At 60.2% G+C, this 24,199-nt stretch overlaps 11 protein-coding genes across 11 annotated transcripts; 4 read left to right on the plus strand and 7 right to left on the minus strand.

Moving 5' to 3' along the window:
• Window positions 1–201: 201 nt before the first annotated feature.
• GGTG_07614 (hypothetical protein) lies at window positions 202–3,627 on the plus strand (the record flags this gene model as incomplete). The annotated part of the gene is made up of 10 exons (XM_009225438.1): window positions 202–437; window positions 559–671; window positions 733–795; window positions 859–1,075; window positions 1,175–1,537; window positions 1,647–1,659; window positions 1,729–2,071; window positions 2,147–2,255; window positions 2,324–2,587; window positions 2,628–3,627. The coding sequence occupies 10 exons, from the start codon at window positions 202–204 to the stop codon at window positions 3,625–3,627; spliced, it is 2,721 nt and encodes a 906-aa protein (XP_009223702.1).
• On the minus strand, window positions 3,552–5,349 carry GGTG_07615 (hypothetical protein). The gene has a single exon (XM_009225439.1). It carries the CDS (start codon window positions 5,317–5,319, stop codon window positions 3,982–3,984), a length of 1,338 nt encoding a protein of 445 aa, XP_009223703.1. The 5' UTR covers window positions 5,320–5,349; the 3' UTR covers window positions 3,552–3,981.
• Window positions 5,350–5,463: 114 nt separating this feature from the next.
• GGTG_07616 (hypothetical protein) lies at window positions 5,464–7,059 on the minus strand. The gene has a single exon (XM_009225440.1). It carries the CDS (start codon window positions 6,981–6,983, stop codon window positions 5,640–5,642), a length of 1,344 nt encoding a protein of 447 aa, XP_009223704.1. The 5' UTR covers window positions 6,984–7,059; the 3' UTR covers window positions 5,464–5,639.
• A 1,198-nt stretch (window positions 7,060–8,257) lies between these two features.
• On the minus strand, window positions 8,258–9,857 carry GGTG_07617 (hypothetical protein; the record flags this gene model as incomplete). The annotated part of the gene is made up of 4 exons (XM_009225441.1): window positions 8,258–9,128; window positions 9,191–9,278; window positions 9,328–9,647; window positions 9,765–9,857. 4 exons carry the CDS (start codon window positions 9,855–9,857, stop codon window positions 8,397–8,399), a joined length of 1,233 nt encoding a protein of 410 aa, XP_009223705.1. The 3' UTR covers window positions 8,258–8,396.
• Window positions 9,858–10,899: 1,042 nt separating this feature from the next.
• On the plus strand, window positions 10,900–11,964 carry GGTG_07618 (lipid binding protein; the record flags this gene model as incomplete). The annotated part of the gene is made up of 4 exons (XM_009225442.1): window positions 10,900–11,045; window positions 11,120–11,148; window positions 11,218–11,856; window positions 11,927–11,964. 4 exons carry the CDS (start codon window positions 10,900–10,902, stop codon window positions 11,962–11,964), a joined length of 852 nt encoding a protein of 283 aa, XP_009223706.1.
• A 138-nt stretch (window positions 11,965–12,102) lies between these two features.
• On the minus strand, window positions 12,103–13,276 carry GGTG_07619 (hypothetical protein). Its single transcript, XM_009225443.1, has 3 exons — window positions 13,214–13,276; window positions 12,952–13,141; window positions 12,103–12,849 (listed from the first exon to the last, which is right to left on the minus strand). Exons 1-3 carry the CDS (start codon window positions 13,214–13,216, stop codon window positions 12,137–12,139), a joined length of 906 nt encoding a protein of 301 aa, XP_009223707.1. The 5' UTR covers window positions 13,217–13,276; the 3' UTR covers window positions 12,103–12,136.
• A 1,332-nt stretch (window positions 13,277–14,608) lies between these two features.
• Window positions 14,609–15,107, minus strand: GGTG_07620 (hypothetical protein; the record flags this gene model as incomplete). The annotated part of the gene is made up of 4 exons (XM_009225444.1): window positions 14,609–14,651; window positions 14,747–14,763; window positions 14,838–14,994; window positions 15,100–15,107. The coding sequence occupies 4 exons, from the start codon at window positions 15,105–15,107 to the stop codon at window positions 14,609–14,611; spliced, it is 225 nt and encodes a 74-aa protein (XP_009223708.1).
• A 321-nt stretch (window positions 15,108–15,428) lies between these two features.
• On the plus strand, window positions 15,429–16,574 carry GGTG_07621 (hypothetical protein; the record flags this gene model as incomplete). Its single annotated transcript, XM_009225445.1, has 2 exons — window positions 15,429–15,912; window positions 16,043–16,574. The coding sequence occupies 2 exons, from the start codon at window positions 15,429–15,431 to the stop codon at window positions 16,432–16,434; spliced, it is 876 nt and encodes a 291-aa protein (XP_009223709.1). The 3' UTR covers window positions 16,435–16,574.
• Window positions 16,575–17,424: 850 nt separating this feature from the next.
• Window positions 17,425–20,373, plus strand: GGTG_07622 (hypothetical protein). The gene is made up of 5 exons (XM_009225446.1): window positions 17,425–18,537; window positions 18,605–18,888; window positions 18,968–19,032; window positions 19,123–19,194; window positions 19,284–20,373. Exons 1-5 carry the CDS (start codon window positions 18,482–18,484, stop codon window positions 20,196–20,198), a joined length of 1,392 nt encoding a protein of 463 aa, XP_009223710.1. The 5' UTR covers window positions 17,425–18,481; the 3' UTR covers window positions 20,199–20,373.
• A 788-nt stretch (window positions 20,374–21,161) lies between these two features.
• GGTG_07623 (hypothetical protein) lies at window positions 21,162–22,451 on the minus strand (the record flags this gene model as incomplete). The annotated part of the gene is made up of 2 exons (XM_009225447.1): window positions 21,162–21,790; window positions 21,889–22,451. 2 exons carry the CDS (start codon window positions 22,449–22,451, stop codon window positions 21,421–21,423), a joined length of 933 nt encoding a protein of 310 aa, XP_009223711.1. The 3' UTR covers window positions 21,162–21,420.
• A 768-nt stretch (window positions 22,452–23,219) lies between these two features.
• GGTG_07624 (hypothetical protein) lies at window positions 23,220–24,199 on the minus strand. Its single transcript, XM_009225448.1, has one exon. The coding sequence runs from the start codon at window positions 23,967–23,969 to the stop codon at window positions 23,466–23,468; it is 504 nt and encodes a 167-aa protein (XP_009223712.1). The 5' UTR covers window positions 23,970–24,199; the 3' UTR covers window positions 23,220–23,465.

The following is a 24,199-nucleotide window of genomic DNA, read 5'->3' on the forward strand; positions in this document are numbered from 1 at the left end:
CGAGTCTTTTTGGCCTGCAGAAATTGCAGGGCGCATTTTCTTCCTACGCACTTTTGTGCAGGGGTCCTACGCGAGATTGTTCCCGAGCACATTTAAACCGCTTCTGTCCTGCTGTCGCCGTCATGGAGTAGGCCTGCATGTGGTAAACACAAGTCCTATGGGTAGTCTGCAGGCCCATCGCCCTTTTGACCTTCCAACACCATGCCTTCGGCTGCGAGCGCTTCTACCAGGCTACCTTTGACACCGGGCCAAAAGTTCCGATGGCAGAATTCAGTCTCGGCCTCACACGACCAGCTCGTGCAGTCCCTGTCCAGGCTGTACTGGCTTGGGATTGACCGGGACCTCGACGGGATCCTCCGGACCCTGAACATGTGGGGAGATACCCCCGAGCCGGCGGCGGCTGACTTGGAGCCGCGGGATTGGCTTGGGTTTGAGGCGTTAGTTAAGCGGGCCACGGGCGCAAAGTCGACGGATCCCTCGTAGCCCCCTTCTCCATGCTAGGCCTCGCGTGCGCATGTGATGGATGCTCACAGGACGTGTTTCGCGTTGGTTGTTTAGTGCCCTCGATATACTGGATCAGATTTACGCGACGAGCTCCGAGGGGTTTGCCGGGCGGGAGCGGCTGGCCCAGCTGCTTCTGCAAGGCGCAGGTATGCTGGACATAGACAAAGGTGAGTTGGCAAAAAGATTACAATCCGTGCTTGAGACCTTATATCTGACCAGACACCACAGTGATGGAGTACAGAGAGCCCGAATATCAGCTTGGCCAGTGGCTCCAACCACGGGCGCCGCAACGTATGGCACAACCAAGCTCAGACAGACACTGTGTTCACAGCTAACAGTCCCCCAATCCCGTAGTCGAGGCAACCTCCCCGAGAGATCCCAGGGAACCCGTCGACTTTGTGGCCCTAGAGTGCTCCAGCTGCGAGAAAGCCATCCAGGGCAGCCACTTCGAGTGCGTAGGAGATGGCTGCGCCTGCACCCACACGCACGGAAGAAGCGTCTTCTGCGAGACTTGCTCGCGGGAGCCCAATAGCAAGCACCGCCCAGACACCCTGCGCAAAATCCACAAGAGGTGTGTCTTGTCGGACTGCCTATCCGAGGAGGCGGCGCAAAGGGCGTGTCGGTGCCCCGGTCTGGGGGCTCCCAGCAAGCCTGACAACACCACATACAGTAGTAGCAGCAGCAGCGGCCCAGGCTCCGAGCGTCCCCAGCGCCCGCTCTTCCCCTTCGGCGCCGGCGACCGCGACCGCCACGAGCAGACGTGCGCGCTGGCGCGGCTCCGGCGGCGGCACGAGCGCGCAAAGGTGACGGAACTGCAGCGCCTCGGGATGCTGGAGGAGACGCCGGAAGGCGACGGCGGGGAGGCGGGCGGCCTGCCGGCGTTGGCGGCGGCCAGGGCGGCAGTCAGGGCGGCGGTGGGCGTTGCGTCTCGGGCCGGCGCCCGCGCGACCAAGGTGGCCGACAACATCCCCTACGGCAACGTGCACATGAGCCTCATGGTCGGGCCGCTGATAATCGAGAATGGCGTTCCGCAGTATGTGACCCGGGCCACTTCTGCCTTTTATCCCTTCATACACCGTTTGTACATTGACTCGGCTGGATGCAGCAGCTTACTGACTTGTCACCTGCTCCTGCTAACTCAGATCCAAGGGCGGGGTACTGTTCTCCATCTGAGACCGGCTCTAGCTCCATCCTGTGGACACGCCCACGAGCTCGGTGAAGCAGTGCTACGTCCCGAGCGGTAACAGGTCGTCCCTGTGGTCCGCCAAGGAGCACCTGCCGAGACACCGGCGGGTCAAGGCCTTCATGAAGCAGGTCGTCGGCAGCCCGTTCTGGGGCGTGGGCGGGGCCTCGGACACTTCGATGGAGGCCAGGATCGTCAGGGCCGTGGCCGAGGCGAGCCTAAAGTACGCCGAGAACCCCAGGAAGTCGGCCCGGTTCAACGAGCAGAGGAAGGCGAGCCTTAGGGGCAAGATCCTGCGCGACATCCAGACCCTGCTCCACGCGCGGCTGAGGAGCTACCTCCGCGCCATCGCCGGCCGGCTTTTGGACCGGGAGGTACCGCTTGGTCAGTGGCATGATTTCCCCATGCTATCAGCTTTTCACGAAACAGAAAAAGCTAACCATAGACTTGAGCCTCCAGCGTGGCACATCCTCGACAACAACTGCCAGCGCTTCTGTGACGCCATCATCGACCGCCGCGTCTTCGGCAGCTTCATGCTGCACAGACGCAACGAAAGTTGCGTGACGAGGTGGGGCGTGCCCCCCCTCTACCTGCTCAGCTTCGTCAGCCGCATCGGCTGCCACGACGGTTCCCCAGGCGCGTCGTGCCGGCCTCGAGGGACGCGGCGGCCAACCGCCACACCGAGGAGTTCCTGCTGCGGCACCGGCGCGTCGGCCACCACAACGACACCGACATCGTCGACGGCCTGACCGAGTACTGGACCGACTGGGGCGGCTTCCGGGCCCCCGTCTTCCGCCACCAGGGCCTCTTCCCCTGGGACTGCACCGAGGCGCGCACGGCCGCGGACGAGGCCGAGGCCCCGCAGGTCCGGTGCGGCGACCGCAGCCTCGCCAAGCACCTGTGGGCGTTCTTCCCCTTTGACGCCTGGTCCGTCGTGCAGCTCCACCTCTGCCGGGGAGCGGCGCTTCTACGCCCCCGCCTCTTCTGGAGATGCCGCGGCCGCGGCGCAGCTGAGCCTCGACGGATGGCGGCACAACAGGCTCGGCGTGGTCGAGGCCATGCGGGCGCTCGGGGGTGGTGGCCGTGGCCATGCGCGCGTCGCCCGTGTTCCGGCACGCGTGCTGGTGGAACTTCGCGCCGCGCGGGCTCGTGTTCCCGGACGACAAGGGCGGCCGGCGCGCGCGCAGGCTGTACCTGCAGAGGCGTGGCCGGTTGGTCGTGCAGCAGCGCCGGCGGCGCTGGAGGGCGGAGAGGGCGGCGCCGCGGTGGTGGTGGTGGACCACGACCGCGTCAAGCTGGCGGGCGTGCACCGCGCGCAGCCGGCGAGCCACCTGTACGAGCACTCGATGCTGCACGACTGCACGGTCGCCGGCTGGGCAGACATGGCGCCGTGGGAGCAGGTGGCGGCGTACGTGGCGCTGCGGGACGCGCGGGCCGTGGACGTGGACGGGGTGATCAAAAAGGCGGCACGGGAGGACGCGAGCACCGGGCGCAGCCGCCGGGCGGAAGGGGGGCAGGACGGGTCGTCGCAGGACCCCGGGGGCGCCGCGCTTCTGGATCCGGGAGCTGCGTCGGCGCAGCCGATCGGGGAGGGCGGCGACGCGTGGGAGGCGTACGAGGCCGGGGACGTCGTCTTGGAGGGGCACGACTACTGCGATGGGCAGGGCACGTGCGACTGCGTGTGCGACGTCAACGCGGGGGTGGACTACACTGATGGCGGCGAGGCGATCACGGCCGACTGGTTTGTCCCCTTCGAGATTGGAGACGGCGACGGGAACGTGGGGGATGGGAGAGGCGGGGACGGAGGCGGAGATGGAGGCGGAGGCGTAGGAGACGGTGGGGGAGGCGGAGGAGGTGTGGGAGACGGAGGTGGTATAGGGTTCGTATTTTTCTCCATTGGAGATGGAGGAGGCGGTGGCGGAGGTGGTTGCGGAGGCTAAGAAGGTAGTGGGCTGGGGCAGATACCGTATGAAGCCAGGTTATATTGGTCATGGTATCAGTCACACAAGGAAGCGTTTCCTAGAGCCACAGACTTTGCTTTTCGTGGAATCTCAACGCGGTTTATCAGGCCTTCCTGTATCGAGGTGTGTCGTAATGGTCTATCCTGCCAGCCACTCAATGCATTTCCTGCGGCTCCAACATAAGAAACAAACAGACGAAAATCAAAGCCTGCCCTCCAACACCCATCGTCTAGCATCTAGATCTATCATGTATCATCTATGCATCTTTGGCGTGAATGACATGTTGCGGAAACGAGTTAACAATGCTGGGACAAAAGTTGGAAGTGAGTAACATCAATCCTCTTCGGTCAAGGTTCCCCCGATTATGTCCAGCTTTATGCCCTGCTGCTTGCACGCGGCCACAAACTCCTTGGGCACGGGGCCGTCGTCGCCCTCGACCGTGATGATGGACTCGAGGTTGCGCGCCATGATGTCCTTGGCCTCGATGGCGGTGACGAGCAGCTCGAGCACCTCGTCGTCGGTGCCGACCTCGTTGAAGAACTCGAGCGTCTCGAGCTCGGGCGGCAGGCCGACCGAGTGCAGGCGCGCGCGGTTGGACTTTTTGCCAAACAGCTGGTAGTCCCAGTTGACGCGCAGGGTCTTGAGCTTCTCAAAGTCGCGCATGCGCACGGCGCGGCGGCCGCCCAGAAAGGCGCAGTCTATAACGACGGTCTCGAGCGAGCGGGCGGCGGAGTGCAGGGCCACGACGTAGTCGCCAAAGTCGTCCGACGTCTCCTCGAGCTCGGGGCTCGGCTCGGGCAGCTGCGTCATGACGAACTCGCGCAGGGCCTCGGGGAACTCGAGCACGTCGCCGAGGGCGTCGTCGCTGAAGTCGCACTCGATCAGGTGCAGCTTCGTCAGGGCGGTGCCGTGCGGCTTCTCCATGTGGTCGAAGCCGCGGTAGTCGAGGCGGGCGCGGCGGATGACGAGGGTCTCGAGGGTCGGGTGGGAGAAGATGTGGATGTTCTCGCGCAGGTCCCAGTAGGCGTCGGCGGGGCACTGGAAGAAGAGGGTGCACGACTTGAGGCAGGCCAGGTCGAAGGGCCCGTTGAAGAGCGAGCCGACGCCGTGCAGGAGCGTGTCGGGCACGGCGATGTCGAGCATCTCGAGGTTGGACATGGCCGAGATGGTGCGCGTGACGCCCTCGTCGAGCCGCTCGTGGTGCCAGCCGTGCACGGGCACGTCGAGACTGATGTGCGAGACGTGCGAGGCGGGGTACTCGAGCCGCACGCCCACGATGAGCGAGCCGCGGCGCGGGCGCCGGCCCAGCGACTGGCTGAAGCGCAGGTGGTGCTCGGGCTTGTCGAACTGGATCTCCTTGTACAGCACCGAGTCGGCCGCGGCGTGGTAGTGCCTGTTGAGCCGCGACACGCTACACAGGTCGCGCTTGGACTCGGCGCCCACCACCTCGAGGATCCGCAGCAGCACCTCGCGCGGCAGCGCCGCCAGCCGGTCCGGCTCCGCCATGCCGCCGTTCTGACGGCTGCTGGCGGGGATTGTTGACGACGGCATGGGACGCGGCGCCGGCTGGTTAAAGATGATGGCCTGGGGGGTGGTGTGGTGGTTCGCCTTGACTGGAAGTGGTTGTGGTTGCGGTGCGGGAAAAGCAAGAGCGCGAGTTCCAGTTGGCATTGAGCATTGAGTCGCCCAAAATCAGCAGACTTGACGGCACTGGGAGGCACCAAACCCACCGCGCCCGCATCCCACATGCCAATCGCAGGGGTGTGTCCGCTGCGGAGAAGGGGAGGAGCTGCTGGGTCGGTCCAGCTAGCCGTTTTTGGTTAAAGTTGCCCCTCCTCCGGATTGTGGTTTTGGGGTGGTTTTGTGTTTGTGTTCCACCCTGACGGCGGCCTGGCCCGCTAATAACTCTTATCTTTTATGCACCCGCCGCGGCTCCTTGCTCACTTTTACACAGCAACTCTTCGCTCGCTGTCGAGAATTATTTTCCACCGTTACAGTCCGCGTCTGCGCCTCTCGTTACTCCCCACGAGGTGCATAAACTTGTCATACGCCTCCTGATCCACCCCCTCAACGACAGATTGGATGTTCCGGTGGACTTGGTCTCCAAGGCACGGATTTTCGAATTGCCCCCACGCGTAGGGAAACGCCCGACGACTCGGGTCCTGCGCCATGATCTCCTCAGCTGGTTTGGACGCCGTTATTTCTGGCCTCCACCAGGGCTCCCGGAACGGCGTCGACGACGGCACCCACTCAAACCGCCAGATAAACACCCGATTCTCCACCAACTCATCAAAGAACTGCTTCCATGCGTAGCCCTTCCCAGCCACCACATCATCCGCCTTGATGTTGGTGAACGACAGCGACATTGGCCGCTCAGCCCGGCCGACGAGAAACCTGGCCAGCTCTGCCCCGAGGAACATGTTGGACAACTCCAGATGCTCGAGGAATGGCATCGCGTCTGGGTCTAACCCGAGGGCACAAAAGAAACTGGCCTTGAAACCCGCCCGGATGATGCTGCCCAAGGGAGCATGCTGGGAGCAGCGGATTGTAAGGCGCCTAATCGATCGGATATGGTCCAAGAAGAATGTTTGGAGCCGATGAAGGAAGCGGTTGTAGTCGCGTGAGCCGAGCATTTCTGCGGCTCCGGTCCCGCCAAGCGATTCCCCATAGAGCGACAGCCGGAACTCCACGAGCCGTCCCAACAGCCTCTCCCAGGTGTCCTTGTGGTCAGGCGAGGTGCGGCGCTCGCCCAGGGGGTCGAGTGGCGGATAATTGACGAGGGACAAATGGCTGATGGAGGTGTTGCGCGCGAGCGCTGCCATTACGGCACGCACGACCATGGCGACACTGTTGCGCATCCGCACGACGCGAGGAGCTCTTCTGTCCCAATGGTTGCCGAACAGCATGAACGAGTGCTTATACCGCGCCGGAAACTCGATGGTGATGCTCTCAAGTGCAGGCAGTGCGCCTTCTAGTCCACCGAGAAGTGCCACTGCACTGGCGGGGATGCCGCCGTTTTCCGGATTGGCCACGGCGTAATACGCTTCCGTGCCTGGGGAGCAATCCCAATCGTAGTCGCAGTCGGGGTTGGTGCAGCCCAGAGAGCTCACGACAATCTTGAGGCGCCGTACAAAAATGCCATACCGGCGGGCTGCGAGCCAAGCCGAGTCGGCCACGCGCGTATCATCCGTGAGCACGATTGATCCAAATAAACGAGGTGCCACGATGGCTCGGAGGTCATGACAGGCGCTGCTCAGGCGCGCCAGATCCTGCAACTCGAGCAGGTCGAGGATCCCGTCGAACAACTCGCGGGGTAAAAACCGGATCAGCCACATTGTGTCGTGGTGGGTGGGACGTGTGGTTCTCCGGATAAGACAAGCGAGTCTAAGTAGACATTAAGGTGAATGGGGAACACGGTGAAACTGTCGCTGGCAATATGGAGGTTGCCGCGGATCGAGCCGTTGTTGACGATCCGTACCAGCAGATGGCCGGCATCACACTAGATCCACTGCAGGACCTGCGTTGGTGCAGTGCTGCAGTGGGTTTGTGGGTGGCTCGTGGGATCCGGATGGCGGCAGTGCCATAGGCTGAGCTGCTGGCCCCAGCCATCCGTGCATGCACGCTGGTGGGGCGCATTCAGGGCAGATGGTGGCACGCACCAGACTTGACAGAAGCATGCCATTCGATGAGTTACATGGCATACAAAGCTTGCGCAAGAATCGACTGGGAGGTACTAGAAGCGGGCAATTCCCCTGTTCTCGTTTGTTGATATTGCTGCTGGTTTTGCGTTCCTGTTGTCTATTCTTGCGGTTAGTTGCTGTGAACCTACTGTCAGGCTTGATAACACAGGCCTGCTCGTGCTCGGCCCGACACCTTCGCCATGGCAAAGAATGGTTCACGGATCCTCATATCACATATCATCACATTCCACACAATCTCATTCATCTTAAGCGGCCAAGAAACATCAGGTGGCGCAGAATCTTGCAGTTATCCCCGCCCCCAAACCATGGTTTTTATAGGGGGACCTTTCGCGAGGATACGTTTGGAACCTGGCTTTCCCTGACGGCAGTCTTGGCTTTAGTCGTTTAGCCCACTCTTGCTAACTACTGCCAACAAAACTCCTCAGTTTATTGGATGGCGATTCGATGATACAGTGTTTTTGTCGGCCCCAAGATTTTATGCGTGATTTTGCGACCCATAGAAAAGTCGTTTGCCTAACGAGCAGGTTTACATTTTTGGGGTTTGGGTCCATCTGGGTAATAACTTAAATTTTGGGTTTCGTGGGTTTCGTGTTTTCTTTGGGTCCAAAAGAACCCAAAACCCAAAACCCAGATTTGGGTACCTACTCATTTGGGTTTTGGGCCCTTCGTTGGACCCAAACCCATTAGTCTAGATAATGAGGACCCATTTGTGGAGTCTCGCCAGCCCTACGGGCAACAGCAGAGGTATTCTCTATACCTTGTTCGAGCTACACGCAAAGGAGATATTGACGCTCAGTTTACGGCTAGCGCTCGGCTGCGAAAATATAGGAGGAGCAGGCAGACCCTCCATCTCGTACGTGGCAGGGGTTGGGTGGCGTGGAGGATGGAGACAGCGCCGACACGACTTTCCAGACAATAATATTGGCACCCAGGGAGGGTCGTCGGGTGAATATTTGGCTCACCGTATCCGGTGGCATCCTCGCGGGTATCTAAAATCTGCCTTCACTGGAAATCCCTCGGATCGTAGGATGTTGTCGACGCAGCCTACTAATTATTCTGGGACCACAACTCCAGTCTTCCAACCTTCAGCTCTACCTCCCAGCTACCCCTCCGGGCCGACGGGCGAAATGAGGCCGACGCGTTCAACTCCTCGCCGGCTGCAGGGACTTTGTGGGTAAAGGTGGCCCGCGCAGTCGAAAGATCGATCTTCAGCGAGGCTCCAGCCTCGGGGCCGCCGAACTGAAGAAGGCTGTTACCGTTCGCTTCCCGAATCCCCCAGCCGGGCCTTCCCAAGATGCCCGGGAAGGCGTCTTGCACCGGCGCCACCTCGAAAACCGCAGCGACGCACACTTCGTCGTCGGTCGGGCAGATGTCCTCGATCGAAGCTTCGTCCTCCGCCCCGCGCGCCGAGTAGAACCCGAAGGTGAACAACTCGCCCGAGCTCCCGTCGGCCCTGCTGCCCCTGACCAGAAGTAGTGTCTCATCCTCGGTGCCGCGCATAGACTTGACCAGATCCCCGGCGACACCCTCGCCCGCAGAGGCGGCGCTGCCGCTGTCCCACTCCCACTTTAGCTGCAGGTCTTCGGTAGACTCCCCGGCTCGGCCCTGGAGGGAGGTGCGGAGCTGGGCGAGACGGCTGTAGGAAAGTATGCCGTCTCCAGATTGCCGACCAAGTGCGGTCTGGGCTGCTGGGGTTCCCGTCATGGACTGAGCAGGTGTCTTGGGAGGAGCCTTGGTGAAGGCCTCCAGAAGGAGGTGAAAGGGATTCAGGAGCGCAGGCTGCGACAGACACAGTTTTAGCATACACACAACACGAGAAGGGACGGGGGGAGAAGACTTACCGCAACCGTAGCCAAGACCCGGTCAAACATCTCGTAGTTGACGCCCGATCCCGCACCCCTCGGCGGGCCCGCCGCCCCAGCCCTCGACCTCGTGCGCGGAAAAGTCCCGCGCGCGCGCGTGCGCGAGTTGGCGCCACCGGCCCTCGTCAAACGGCAGCTTGGCGGCGGCGGCGGCGGCGGCGTCCGGGGCCGCGAGGGCCTGGAACAGCGCGCGGCGGCGCGACGTCATGTGCGCGAGGTGGTGGGCCGGGACGGCCCAGAACAGCGCGCGCAGCAGGCCGTCGAGCGTGACGCCGGCGGTGGTGGCATCGGGCTGGGTGGTGGTGGTGGTGGTGGTGGTGAAGGGGTGGGCGGACAGGCGGCGCAGGGCGCGGAAGAGAAGCGGGACCGCGGCGGCAAGGGCCGGGACGCTTGTGACCGGGTTGTTTGCGGCGTCGGCGGCCAGGTGGGCGGCGATCTAGGCGGAGAGGGAGGCCTCGGTGAGGGTCTGGTCCGGGGAGCAGATGGAGGCGAAGTTTGCGCGCAGGTTCTCAAGCGCGCCGGGCTCGCCGCTGGCCCTGATGGCGTCCTCGACCGCGCGGGACAGCCGCTCCAGGATGGCTGGGGCTTCGAGAAGGCCGGCCTGGCGCCATGTCTGAATTTTGTCAAGGTCGGCCTGGTTCGTCATGGTGTGGTGTAATCAAGTATAGAGATGAAATCTTGTCTGGGCGGTGTTTGTGTTCTGTGGGTGAAATTATCGTGCTCCAGTCTCATAAGTTGTTTCTTGTGCTGACATGCTGCCCAGCCACCACTTACATCGCCGGGCACTCAAAGTTCGACGCCAAGACCAACAACTGCAAGACCTTCTCGGACCACATGAAGAACTCGACCTAAGGGCATGGCTGCATCGCAGGAGCACTAGTTGTGGCTCTGCGTCTAAGGGTCAGGATTTCTTGTTAGAAGATGGGGTGCGTTTACCAGGCTGGGCGTTGGCGTAGCATGGTGGTTTCGTTGCATAGCAATGGGGCATTTCTTTTGGCATAGAATGGTGATTGGGTTGTCGGGTTTGTATTAGGTCCAAGTTCAAGGTTTTGTACTTCGGTAGTGGAAATTACGCTCTTAAATACAACATATCCCCTCGCGCAGTCTGGTTGTATCAGGTTGGCCTAGTTGGTGAATCGATGCATCTCAAGGCTGATGAATTGGCTGCGTTAGTGGGGTTGGCTTAAACATCATGGTGCGGGCGGCTGGAGGATTGAAGCGACCCAGCCCGCAGGGTTGCATGCTGTAAGGTCCAAATCATAATCACTTACTTGGTGGCTCATTGATGTGCTGACCGATTCTGGCCACCATGAACCGGCCGCTGCAGGAGCTACACCTCGACCCGATCCACAACCGCGTGGTGAAAACGACCTAGCTGAGACCGTTGACGCTCCCCACCCAGCCGGCTGTGAAAAAGGGCCAGGGCGTGGCAAAGGTCGTGCTGTTTCGTCTGTGCGTGGGTTGGGCGCTGGTGCCATCATGACATCACCCGCTGTTCCAGCAGGCGGGGTGCGGGGAGAGCCAACAGTGCCAACGCAGTACAATGGTAGAAGCTCGCACCACGATGCCAACCCCCCCAACGCTCAACCACCGGGTCTGTTTGCTTGCTTCCATAGCCAACCTCTCGGTCGGAATCCGTCCTCGGCGTCACAATTGCACCTGTCCAAGAAACGCCGACGACTGCAGAAATGCCCACTTTCCGGATCAAGCAGCTCCTCCCGCTGGCTGTGGGCCTCGCCTCCAGCGTGGCTCTGGGCCCCGACAGGCAGCACGTTCTGGGGCCAGAGCAGACTCAGACTGTCCAGGCGATCGATGGCAGCGGTGTCCACGACGAGTGAGTAGCCGAGAGTAGCATCAAGGTAGCTTTACTATCTCGACGACGAGACTAACCGGTCGCGTGTGACCTAGACTTCTCAAGGCCCAGATTATCCCCCAGAGTACGAGCACTCATCCAACTAGGTCCTGGAGCATGGCCATGTGCTAACGTCTCCTTCTACCCCTTCCAGTAATCGACGACTTTGCCCCCGCCTTCCTGCTCCACGCCGAGTGGTCCTCCAAGACGCACGCCGAGCTCGGCAACGACGTACGGCCAGACAAGCTCGAGCCCCAGCCGACCATCACCCTGACCCCGACCATCACGACCAAGGCCTCGAGCCCGCGGCACAGACGCGACAGCAGCGACGGAGACACGGCGGCCCGGGCGGCAGAGGACAAGCAGTGTCCCGGTCCCATCGGCGCCGATGTCAAGTCCAACATGACGTACGCCATCGTGCTGACCGACCCGGACGCGCCGTCGTACCACGACAACAAGTGGTCCGAGTTCTGCCACTGGATCGCCACGGGCCGCGTCATCGTCACCCCCAAGCCCCCGCGGGGTCAGCAGCAGGGCGGCGATGGGGAGGAAGGGAGGGGCGGCTGCCCGCAGCTCAGCCTCACAGGCCTCGAGGACGTCGTGCCGTACAAGCCGCCCGCCCCGCCGAAGAAGACGGGCAGACACCGCTACGTCTTCCTTGCGTTTACGCCCGTCAACGCCACCACTCTGCCGCTCAACGTCACCAAGCCCGGCGAGAGGAAGCGCTGGGGCATGGACAAGCCCGGGAGCGGCGTCCGTGAGTGGGCCGAGGAGAATGGCCTTGCTCCCATTGGTGAGTTCTCACAACCTGATATCCCAGGGATCTGTAGGCCGTGGCTGATAACCGAGCCTTTGCTCCGCAGCTGCCAACTTCATATTTGCTCAAAACAACAAGCAGTGAGCACGGAAGAAGTCGCTGCCGTAGCTTGGACGTTGTAATGCGAATGCCGACAGGGGTTCAAGGTGTATTAGTAGTCCCGGGAAAAGGTCGTTGTGGTCAACAACACGTGTTTTAGTGGCGGGCCCAGCCCAATGCCTGCTTTGATTCTATCATGTCATTTTATTCAAGTCGTTTACTCTCTTCTCCTCCTGCCACATGGTTGGGATTCTGGAAACATTCTTGTAGACCCAGCCTCGGCGTCTTCGTTGTGCGGGAGGTGCGGAAACCACGCTTCTGCGATGGCGCGCTGCAAATTCGTCATGTCCCGAGGCCAGGCCGAGGCCACGTCAAGGTTGACTTCGCGTGCCACCATTATTCGGGTCAGCAACCTGCTCCTACTACCCCTGGCCACGATGCTCAGTGCTTCGGCGGGCACGGCAGTGGGAGTCGATGTGGCCGCGCGCTCGCTCTCAGGCACGCCGCCTGAGACCTTCCCGTGCTGACCATCATCGTGCATCATCCGGCGGACGAGATGTGACTTGTGGCGCCGAAGCGCCCCGGCATTCCCCATGGGCCCCAAGCGCTGCGGCGGTGCCGCCACCGCCGCCGTCGTCGCCATGCTCACCACCACATCGCTAGTCTGCTTGGACGAGAGAGCCAGGATCTTGAAACGCCAGCTAAACAGCGTGTCGCCCCCGCTCGTGAGGAGATCGGGCCGCTGCGTGTTCTCGGGCGTCCGCGGCTGCCCCTGTCGCGGCCTCTCGGGCGCGGATCTGCCGCTCGACCGCGGGGGCGACGCGAGCCTGCGGACGTGGCTGCCGGCTTGCTTCAGGGTCGGGATGCAGGCGCAACTGATTATGGCGCTGATCTCGGCGTTGGACCAGATGATAGGCTCGACTAGCTGGTCTGCAATGGAATTTTTCAGTGGTAAAAAGGAGCTATCAGCTGTGCCACTTGTGCTGTACAAAAATGCTGGTTTTCGGCCGAGGCACAGATGGGCATGCGTACAAGATATGCCTGTACTATTCGTCCTAACGGCCTGCAAGATCCTGATGACGGATATCATGCAGATGAACAGCCCCAGGGACAGCATCAGGATCACGCCAGCCTTTTTAGCGGCCGACATTTGCTGGAGCCGCCAGATGTAGGGGATCGGCTGGATGAACAGTATTAGGTTGACCGAGATGTTGCAGACAAACTGTTGGCAGTCAACGGTCAAAAACGGCAGTCAGCAGTCAGCAGACGTTTGGGGCGGCAGGGGGGGAGGCACCATCCGCGCGGGAGAACTTTAACACGTGACCTCATGCGTCCTCGAGGAGATGCATGGCAACACGGACGTGACCTAGCGTGATTCGAGAGCCTCACGGGCTGAGGGAATCTAGAACCGCACGCGTGCTGGGCGTCGCAGCCTTCCACTGCCGAGGCTCAACGGCGGTCGCCGCCGGCTGCCCCAAAAAGAGACCGGAACCCTGAATTTGATAAGAACGCACGGCTCCAACCAGGTCTTCCCCGAGAGGGTGGAAGCCAGCCCCCGGGGCGTGGTGGCGCCTCATGGGTGGTGTAGTCGGCCGAGGTAAGTAACCACGCGCGCGCCTATCTGATGGGCGAGTCGGACCCCGGAAAAAAATTCCATATGGCTGCAGGCACCCTAACGCTCAGCTGATACGTTTTGGGGAAAATGGAGGCGAGGATACGCCCGCCCCAGCTGAGAGACGCGGTTACGTGATGGGCTTGGTTTACGACCCGACCGACCGGTCCCGACAGAGAGGCTCGGATCGATCGGTTCTCGCCGCGTGCCTTGGCTCTAGCGATAAGTCGCGAGACTGCCTGCCCGGGCAGACCCCACAACCTTCTTCAGATCGCTAACACGTCGCGCCTCCCCCTGGAGCATGCACGACCGACGCACCCACGAGTCGCCCCAGCTCCGCGGACCCCTGAGCCCAGGAAGACCCTAGCCAGCGCCGAAGCCTGACTATGGCAGACGAACCAATTGACCAAATGTGCACAAAACACAAACGCTTGTGTCAGCGACACAATTGGGCCCCACTATCAACTCCGCGACACCAACGATCCGATCCGGTGACGCGGGGGGCAAGTGGCGACGGCGTCAAGCTGCCCCAGGGTCCGGTATCGCCCTCGGCGACGACACGTCCGAGACCGCCATCTCGTGGCCTTGTGGCCCGGCCCGGCCCGGCCCGGCCCGGCTACTGGGGCGCCTCTCTTGGGCTTTCCCGCTCTCTTTCGTCGCCCGGGACGAGTCCACACAGCACGGGAGACTAAGTTGGGTGTCCGATTAGAAGAAACTACGCTGCCTCCATCCATGCACGCCTCACGAGCCTCCGGTCCCGCTTCCGCCCTTCGCTTTCACGCTATGAATATTCTGCTTCATACAATGGATAGGCATCCGCTCGCCCCGGTCATCTGCCCGTATACATGGTGTCCGAGTAGGCAGGCTCCCGGTTCTAGTGGTTCGACTTTTGCTCAGCGTGGTCCGCGGCGCGCATCATCCAGCTCCCCCAAACAAGCGACGTGTTTATGGTAGCTCGCAGCCGCTCACCGCATTCAAGCCACCGACTGCGACCTACTACATGTGATGAGATGCTCTGGTTAGTTGCTGTGCTAGCTGGCTGTAGATCCCGTCCAGCGCTATACGAAAAGAATTCCTTCACTCCATGACACTTCCACTGCTCCTTGATCGTTCGCGGCAACTGGGAGGATGACACGCAGTAGGAACAGTTAGCAAAGACCCTCACAAACCTTTCCGTTCCATAACAAAGTATCAGTCAGTTAGCTAGTTACTCACTTGCTGCTAGTTGTTGGCTATGAATCACGTTGTGTTTGTCCTTCAGGGTTGTTTTGAAATTCTACATCACGCTCAAATCCGGTTGCCTAACCTCGACCCTCGTGGACCGGATATTCGATAGCAGCATCGGTAAGCTGCCAGTACATAACAGCAGCACATACCACTCTAAACACCATAACCATGTGTAGTTGGTGTAGCGGTTATAAGGGATAACGGCGCCAAAAAGGCTGCCGGAAAGTGTACAAGGACTTGTATAGCAAAGGTAGGTAATTAATTCCGCCCAATTGTTTCCTTTGAAACTTATACAAAAAGACAAATGAACCATAACAATAAAATTACAATATAACACCTACATGCTCATTTTTTGTCCCTATTTTACTTCTAAGTGAAAATTCGAACTTACCAAGCGGGGCAAATCCTCACCAATTAATAGCAGTTGAATCGCTCCTTCCATTACATCAGACGTAACTTCCTACAATCGCCTGGGCCAGGTGACCTGGCTAGATACGTGACTCTTACCGCCTGCGTACGTATTCAACAACTCCAATCACTCCCCACCTTCATCCATTTCTCAACACTAGCCACCTACCTATCCACCTACCTACACTACTACTTTCTTAACAGCAACAATCACTCGTCGGACACAGACAGAGCAGCCCATCACACGGACAAACCTCACGACATGGACGACTCGCACGGAATCGGCAAACCCGACCAAGCGGCCGTGCTGGGCCTCCTGACGGGCGTTCTAACGTTCCTTTCGGACGCGGCATCGGAGGGCAGTCTTCGGGGGGACAACAGGGAGCCCCTGGAGCAGTACCTCAGCACACCCCTGGGTCCAGGTCTTATTCCCGACAAAGATGTTGTTGGCAACAAGGAGGCGGTCAGGCTATGCGCCGCTCAGATCCTCATCAACATGTGGTTCGCCTCACCTGGCGGGGAATCGACCGAGGTGCTCGTGGACGCCGTCGACAACCTGATCGACCTTGGCATACAAGTTCCCGATTTCGGCAGGCATTCCCGCAGGATCCTCGCCGCCCTGGCTGCCGAGGCTGAGGGAGCCCGCGAGCGTGCGACCGCCGCGAACATGGCCGTGCCTCCGGACATGGTCAGCGGCGACGGTGTGAGGGCCGCCATACTGAAGTCACTGCTTGAGGCCGTGGGCAGTAAGTAATATCAACATCGAAGACCGCCCCAGGCAATTCAACAAAATGCAGCTTGGGGTTTGGAATGCTGTGTCTAGTAATTACATCACACCAGCGCTAACTCTTGTGTTTGTTTATCGCAATCCTTCAGCCATGGACAATCTGGAGGATGAGAAGACGGTCAACATGTTTGAATTCGTGGCCGGTATCTACGGTGTCAGGAACCCCGACCACGATCCGCATCATGAACGCGACCTCGGCATCGCCTACGAGCCTCTTCTGAAGTGCATCGACATTGGCGTCAAAAAGGTGCTGGAAGACACTGCAGTTTCACAGGTGGGCGAAGTTGCGGCCGTGGCCGTTGGGGCTCTGTTCACCCGCCCCGTCGTCGAGATCATGTACCGGAGGTGGAGTGGCCACGCCGACTCCCGCTTCGAGCGGTGGCAGACGCGCTGGGCCCAGATACATGCTCATTACCCCGCGGAGTCTCTGCAGGGCCAAACCGCCAGTCAGGTTCTTCGGCGTATGAGGGTGGTCCGGTAGCAGCCCAGGGCCCAAGACGTCTCAAAATTGTTGACTGGAGGTGCAGGGATGGGGAATGACGGACGGATTTCCATGTGGAAATGTGGGAGAGGGTTGGAGAAGAATGCATCCAGAAAGAGATAAAGCCAGTCTAGAACCCGTTGCCTGCTTTTAAATGCCATGTTTGTATGTCTGGTCCGTCTGGTCCGTGAGATCCGGCTCCATTTGTCGGCTGCGCTGCTGCAACTCTCACGACAGCATTTTCGGCGGGTCGAATGTCGTTGCGACGCGTAGGGCTGTGGAGACTGGCGGCTCATCGGCAATAATGCCAAGACTGAGCTGGTGTCGGGAAATCCGTGATTAACCTGGCCGGCAGATGCGGCATCGACCTTGTGTGAGTGGCGGGTAGGGCAGAGAGATGGGAAGACGTCCAAAGTCTTTACGAGGTGCCGAGCCGAGGGGCGGGAGCTGCCCGATTTGAAGTCTTGGCGGCTCCAGTGCGGGCGCCGAGCTGACGTTGGCGGCTGATGGGCGTCGTCGATAATTCAGGGCGCTGGTTCCACCCGCAAACGGCCGTCGTCCAGTAGGCGCGTCGGGATTACTCAGGCTCGGGGGGAACGCGGAGGCAGGTTCGAGAATCCAGGGGCACTGACCTTGTTTTCTCCTACCCCATCGTTGCATGCGGCTCCGCAACAGAGCAGTGGATCATGCGGCCAAAGGGGTTCCTGAGGAGACCCAGGAGCACCAGAACGAGGACTTGAGATTACGCGTTGCATGTAAGCAGTAACGGACTCGTGGGCGTGTTTCGTTTCGCCGTCGCTGATAGGAGGCGGCTGGCGGCGATGGCTCCCAACCCCCATGGGGGGACTTGTGGGCGAGCGGACAGCCTAAGGCGGGCTGCAGAGCTGACTCGGACGCGGCCTGACGCCAAGATAGCTTAGGCCCAGCAAGCTTCGGCCCGCTGTGGGCCGCAGCCGCAGATCTCCCTCGCTTGGATGCTTGTGTTGCCTACGAGAGACGGCGTCGTGGAGCGGCAACGGCGCAAGAGGCCAACGGTTGGCCGCGTTGGACGCCGGCTCATTAATATACCAGCGTAAATACGAACGGCTTTACCGACGCTAGGAATTAGTAGAGCCGCGGAACGGCACTAAGACATCCTAGAGCTTGCGTGTGTCAATCTCGAAGGGAGAGGCCGAAAGAGGCACCCAGCGTGGGGGCACCAGATCGGAGGGGGGCTTAGGACTAGCAGGGACTAGTAGGCAAACAACGGCCCGACGTCGCTGACGTCAAGGTCCGTCCTCAAACCACACAAACCACAGTCGGGCTCACTCCGCAGCTGCCGCCAACCCATATCCGACCGAAACGCCGCCGAAGGCAATAGGCATCGACAGCCTCAACCAGTCCTCCATCCTGTGGTCCAGTGCCTCCACCAAAACGCCGATTCATGCTGCGATTCGCTATCTCTGGGCACCATCTCGCGGCGCTTTACGTGACGTCCCAACACCTCACCGCCCGGAATCCAACCTCCCTGTCTCGTCCAGGATATCAGCCTGAGCCAGACGGGCCTGCGGCTCATCGAGAATAGGTTCGTCCCTGCCCAAGCAAGGTCCCGGCTGACCGGCAGGCGGGCGTCCAGGGGCCGCGACCAACGAGAACGGAGAGCGGTCGCATGGAGGCAATCTCCAATGACTAGTGCTACTGCTCGAATGGGCATTCTTTTTTCGCCATGCACCATGCAGGATGAGATATCGATGCAGGACCCTCCACAGCACGCGCGGGTGACAAGAGGTTCCCCCCGGCTGCGAGCGCCGCTCGTGCGGGCTGCAACCGTCCGGCCGCTGTCAACAGTCTACCTGTCAACCGAGAAAATTCGCGCACGCTCGTCGTGTATAAAGCATGCGGCTCCCGGTCCTGCCGTCGACAGGAATACCTCGGCTCTTCACCTCCCTCCCACGCCTCGTCCTGGGTAGACATCAGCACCTCGGGCCTTGTTCCAACCTCGACACGCCGACAGCTACGAGACATCTCGCAGCCAGGCCATAACAAGGTCGCCTCCGTGCCCGCGAATATGAAGCTTCTTGGCCTCGGTGTTCTGGGCGTCGCCCTCGCGGCGCCTGCTCCGCAGTGAGTGTCTCCCACTTCTGTTTCCCAGATCAGGACCTCGTGATGCTAACCAAGAACCGCACGCCAGGATGCCTGCCAACTACGGCCAGAACCAGGGCCCCGTCGGCGGTATCACCCCGCCCCTGCCCACCGTCAGCGAGCCCCGCGGCCAACTGCGCGGCGACCTCAGCCTACAGGGCGGCATCGCCCCCCGGCCCAAGGTCCACGGCGGCGACTCGGCCGTCGTCCCGGACGTGCAGAAGGTGGCTGGGCAGGATGCCGACCCCAAGCTGGGCGTCTTCCTGGACTTCAACAGCGTCGAGAAGCCCGAGCCCTTCAGGGGCGAGCGGGGCGCCACCGATCCCGGGCCGCGTAGGTCTACCCCATATCACTGAGGAGCTTTTTCTTGCGGGGGTGCCATGCTAACAAAGCCAACCTCGATGTTTCGCAGGTACCTACGAGTACGAGAGGCTCAACCCGGACCTCTTCGCGCCCCCGACCTCGGACAAGGGCGACGTGCCCCTCTCCATGTGGCCCATGAGCCTGAGCCGCAACAAGCTGGGCACCGGCAAGAACTCGGGCTGGGCGCGCTAGCAGAACACGCAGGTGCTGCCCGTGGCCAAGAAGATGGCCGGCGTCGACATGCGCCTCTCTCCCTGGGCGTACCGTGAGCTTCACGTGAGTACCCACCCACAACACCCTCGACTGGCGCTTGGCATGCAGCCTGACAACAGCCTGCTGACAAAAACACACTTCTTCTCCTCCAGTGGCACACCTCGGCCGAGTGGGCCCTGGTCCTCAAGGGCAGCGTCCGCGTGGCGGCCATGAACGAGGACGGCGAGAGCTTCCTCGACGACGTGACGGCCGGCGACGTCTGGTACTTCCCGCCCGGCATCCCGCACAGCCTGCAGGCGCTGGGCGAGGGCACCGAGTTCCTGCTCGTCTTCGACGACGGCGCCTTCTCCGAGGACGAGACCTTCCTGGCCACCGAGACCTTTATGCGCAACCCGGAGTCGGTGCTGGCCAAGAACTTTGAGGGGCTGGACCTGACGGCGCTCAGGAACATACCCAGGGAGGAGCTCTTCATCTTCAACGGCAGCCCTGCCGACGAGGACATCTCCAAGGACAACATCACGGGCAGCGCCGGCGCCATCAAATCGCCCAACGCCTACACGTACCACTGGTCGCAGCAGAAGCCGTTCGAGACCCCAGGAGGCAGCGTCAAGATCCTCGACCCCATCACCTTCCCCGTCGCGCCCATGTTCTCGGCCGCGCTCGTCACCGTCCAGCCGGGCGCCATGCGCGAGCTGCACTGGCACACCACGTCGGACGAGTGGAACTTCTTCCTGCAGGGGTCGGCGCGCATGACCGTCTTCAAGGCGCCCTCGTCCTCGCGCACCTTTGACTACACGGCCGGCAACGTCGGCTACATCGAGGCGGCCGAGTGCCACTACATCGAGAACACGGGCACCGAGGACGTCATCTTCCTCGAGGTGCTGCAGGCGCCCAAGTTCAGCGACATCAGCGTCAGCCAGTGGCTCGCCCTGACGCCCTGCCAGGTCGTCAAGGACACCCTCAGCTTCCTGCCCGACGCCATCCTGGACAAGCTGCCCAAGGATAAGACCCTGATCAAGGTCGGCAACAAGAACATGACGGCCATTGCCGACGGTGGCAAGTCATAAGTGTGAGGAGAGCTAGGATGTGATGTCCAAGTGGAGCATGGGCTACCTGGGAAAAAACACCCCCGGCCGGAGCAGAGCACCCTGCCACGGTGCGCGAATGGCTTGCTTCTAGAGCCGGCCACAAGCAGAATAGAGTACAATGATAATGACAATGATAGACGCCTCCCTTTTTCCATTTGTTACAGCCTGAGTGTTGGAATAACTCACCCGGCCCGCGTAGCAATGACTTTCTGATGAAGTTGGGCAACATCGAGCCTGGCCACTTGTAGAATGGCTGCTGCTCTTGACGAGCCACACAGCGCGGCACCTCCAAGAGCCACGTCCCTACTCCACCCCTGCCAGAGAGCTTGTGACGCAGTCCACCTACAGGATGTGACGGTGCACTGCCGACTGTCCAGAGTTGCTTGGCATCATGTGGGAACCATCTCCATCAACCTGACACTGGAAGCCAGCCACAGCTGCATGCAAGAAAACAATCGTTGGACCGCTGTAGCTGTAGGTGTGGACCACGTCACATTGGTGTTTGGGGAGGGCGTGTGTGGACAGGTAAGGGAGAGCGGGCGTGAAGTACGCCTCGTGAAGTGTATAAACATGGAACGCCCAGGGGTACAGGCGGGTTGACAACAGGATGGGAAGCGGAAATAGAAAAATGGCCTCAACCGCCTTGTCGCTAGGTAATTGGGTACCTTACCTACCTAGGTGGGGACATCTCAAATGGCCTCACCAAATCTACTGGATCAGAGGCATTCGAATTGGCCTCACGAGGCCGAGATGGCTGCTAGGCGTAGCATGCGAGGCCAATTTAGGGCCAGTCGGGGGGCGTAGTGTGCGCCTCGCGTCCCACTTGCTGATTCTGTTACCTCCTTACCCCATGGTTCGCCGCTGGGCGCGCGACCGCCAGCTTGTTGGAGTGCGAACAGCGCATAATAAGGCGACCAGCATGAGACGAACGGCAAAAGGCAACCGGCCATAAAGACTCACCGCGACTAAATGGTGGGCGCCAAGGACATGTGGGAAGGCTCTGTCTTCGACATGTCACAGCCAGCCTTACCAAGTTTAATATGATCTTCCTACAAGTATAGCCAGCCTGACCTACTTTTCATAGCCAGCCTGCCTTACCTCTTATTTCCTCTCCCTACCTACATATAACCTCCGCACCCCTCACGCTGGTGAACGCTCATTTCTAGTGCGTTTCCATAGACTGACGATTCCTCCTACCACTCTACCTTCGCAATGGCCCCCTTTCGAACTCTCGGCTGCCATCATCACCACCTTTCCCCTTCTTTGCTGGCCTTCCCTTCTTCCCATCACCACAAATCCCAACATGAGCTTTGTGCACCGGCACCTGATCGGTCTCCTCGCCACAGCGACCGCACCTCATCCGCGCCGTGACTTCCGCATGGCACGACTTCATGTGCCGATGATAGTTGTCCTTGCGCGATATCGGCTTGCGGCCGCACCAGCACTGATATGAGTACGGCGAATGCTGTGAGCGACAGTGTCGAACGAGATCCTTGTTGCTCGAAAAACCTTTGCCGCAGTCACGACACTGATGGCGCTTTTGAGCGGATGGCGGCGGTGTTGGGGACAGGCTACGCATCAGATCCAAAAGGTGAGCACTCCAAATGATAGACACGTGTCCTACACAGACGAGGTCTCGGCAGGCCATCATTTTGGGGTGCAAACTTACGTGGACCTTGTGCTTCCTGGAGGTACAGCAGGCGCCTCTGCGTTGAGAGGAGCGCAGAGCAGCTCCAGTGGGCCTTCTGTCGGAGCCGCGAGTGGGGCCTGCGCGAAGGCGGAGTTTGTGTCGTTGAGTGGCCACCGCCCGATTTGCTGGCTTTGAGGGTCGTTTACGTGCTGGGGGCTCATCAGATCGGCGACTCCCAAGAACGGCTCCATGTAGGGATCGAGCGCCGCCCCAGCGGGGTATGGGCCCAAGCCGAGCTGGCTGCCAAGGTCAAAGTGCGGCGGTGGATTCCCAACGCCGCTGTCGGGGTCAGGATCGCACGGCCACAGTCCCGCAGGCCACATTTGCTGGCCTTGGGCATCGCTCACGTTCTGGGGCCTTGTCTGATCGGAAGCTCCAAAGAGCTGGTGAAACTGGTGCAACCTAGGCTCCTGTATTCCGCCGCCGTGGGGGTCGTTGCTGAAGAAGCCGCCCATGTGCACGTCAGTGCCTTGAGCAGCGTAGTCTGATAAACAATTAACAAGCCATCCGTCCCCCTGCGACCCCATTTCTGTCTCGTCCATTGTTGTAGGTTTGGCTTGTCGTTTGGCAACTAACACCTGGTTAGTGGAATAGCGTGTGCTCGACAGATACCACAGACAGCTAACAGTGCAAGTGGGATGACTGAATAGTATCGAAGCTTCGTGGAGAGTGTGCGGGTTGCTGTTTGAGCTCGAAGGATGCAAACGCAACGGGGGAGGCGGCGAGCTTAAAGATGTCTATAGCCGTAGTTTAAACTTCATCAAGTCGAAGCAGACCCCAAAGGCCTCGGGGAGCTCATGTACTGTTACCGAATTTGGCCTCTGGATGGCCTGAATGCTTCTCTTTGGCCTCAGTTGCAGCCACCGACCTGCTTTCCTGGACGCCTTGAAGTTGCCTCGTTTGGCGATATGCAGCAGGGCGTGCCCCTGGCGGAACGGTCGCCCAATGACATGTTCCCAGATGGAGCAAGGCAGACAGCCGCAGGATGGTGACCAATGTCACAATGCATGGCCAGATCAGCCAAAAACGAAGTAGAAAGAAGGGTGATGGACAATAAACGGCTGAGGCCAATACCATATCACGACGGCCGCTAAGAGGCTCTAATTCTTTTCGTCCCCCACCCCCCCTCCCTCCAGTTTCGCGGCCTTCTTGCCTAGAGGTATCCCAATTATGGCCTCGCATACGTGTCCGGAAGCATGTTCTTACCTGGACAGATCCTCGGTCAACATTCCCGGTTAAGGGGGAGAAATAGGATGCCAGGTGCCCAGGGAAGCGTCGAAATTTCACCAGCCTGGAACGCGAGTTTCGGTCAACACCAACATTGTATATTCTGCAAAGACAAACGCTACCTAGCCGGCGTGCCCAAAAAACACCATGCTTACACCGCAGGAAAAAAAACAAGACGCAGAACCCGACTCCAAAAACAACAACAAAAACCCAAGACGGAGGCGCCTACCCCCCCTGGCCTTCGTGACAAAGCATGCGTGCCACGGCTCAGCGATGCCATTGTGGAGCGCAGACCTTTCCGGGTGACGCACCTCCAGTCCGGGCGCCCTCTACTGCTCGAGGTCCCTCGCCGCCAGCTCCGGGGCGGACTCGTCGTTGGCCGAGCGCTTGCCCTTTTTGGTGGTCTTTTTATTCTTGGAGCTAACGGTGTCCTTCATGTAGTTGGGCTGCTTGGGCTTGTTCATATCCGCAGAGGTTTTTCCGGGAGGCAGGGGCAGCGGGTAAAGAGCGCCCGCCTCCTCAACCTCGTTGGAGCGTTTGCCCTTCTTGGTGGTCTTCTTGTTCTTAGAGCTAACGGTGTCCTTCATGTAGTTGGGCTGCTTGGGCTTGTTCATATCCGCAGAGGTTTTTCCGGGCGGCAGGGGCAGCGGGTACAGCGCGCCCGCTTCGTCGACCACCTCGGCCCGCTTGGCGACGGCGAGCGCCTCGGCGAGGCCGGGGGCCAGGAAGTCCCGCGCGACAAGATCGAAAGACGGCCGGTCGAGCGGCAGGGCCATCGACGGGATGGCCCCGACGGCGACAAAGGCCAGCAGGCGGAAGGCGTTGAGACGCATGGTGGGCGAGCTGGAAGGTCAAGACGAAAACAAATGTTGGTGTGATAGAAAAAAAGTTTGGAAAGATGACAGTAGGAAATAACAAAAGGAAATGCTCAGGAAAGTAAAAAAACAAACCAAAGCAAGAACAAAAGGAAAAGGGGATGGTGGTAAAGAGAAATCCCGAATCAAGAACTGGGCAGTCCAGTTCATGGGCTTATATACCATCCGGTCCGGGCAGATGCCCACAT

The sequence above is a fragment of the Gaeumannomyces tritici genome (genome assembly GCF_000145635.1).
Source record: "Gaeumannomyces tritici R3-111a-1 unplaced genomic scaffold supercont2.4, whole genome shotgun sequence".
Taxonomy (NCBI): Eukaryota; Fungi; Ascomycota; class Sordariomycetes; order Magnaporthales; family Magnaporthaceae; genus Gaeumannomyces; species Gaeumannomyces tritici.

What these genes read in the sequence shown, in the direction of transcription:
- GGTG_07615 (XM_009225439.1), bottom strand. Translation starts at nt 5,319, where the DNA reads ATGCCAACTGGAACTCGCGCTCTTGCTTTTCCCGCACCGCAACCACAA.
- GGTG_07616 (XM_009225440.1), bottom strand. Translation starts at nt 6,983, where the DNA reads ATGTGGCTGATCCGGTTTTTACCCCGCGAGTTGTTCGACGGGATCCTC.
- GGTG_07619 (XM_009225443.1), bottom strand. An exon ending in GAATAGTACAGGCATATCTT is followed by an intron (nt 12,850 to 12,951) that starts GTACGCATGCCC and finishes ATTCCATTGCAG; the next exon opens with ACCAGCTAGTCGAGCCTATC.
- GGTG_07622 (XM_009225446.1), top strand. Translation starts at nt 18,482, where the DNA reads ATGAAGCTTCTTGGCCTCGGTGTTCTGGGCGTCGCCCTCGCGGCGCCT. An exon ending in CTCGCGGCGCCTGCTCCGCA is followed by an intron (nt 18,538 to 18,604) that starts GTGAGTGTCTCC and finishes ACCGCACGCCAG; the next exon opens with GATGCCTGCCAACTACGGCC. An exon ending in CGCCACCGATCCCGGGCCGC is followed by an intron (nt 18,889 to 18,967) that starts GTAGGTCTACCC and finishes GATGTTTCGCAG; the next exon opens with GTACCTACGAGTACGAGAGG.
- GGTG_07624 (XM_009225448.1), bottom strand. Translation starts at nt 23,969, where the DNA reads ATGCGTCTCAACGCCTTCCGCCTGCTGGCCTTTGTCGCCGTCGGGGCC.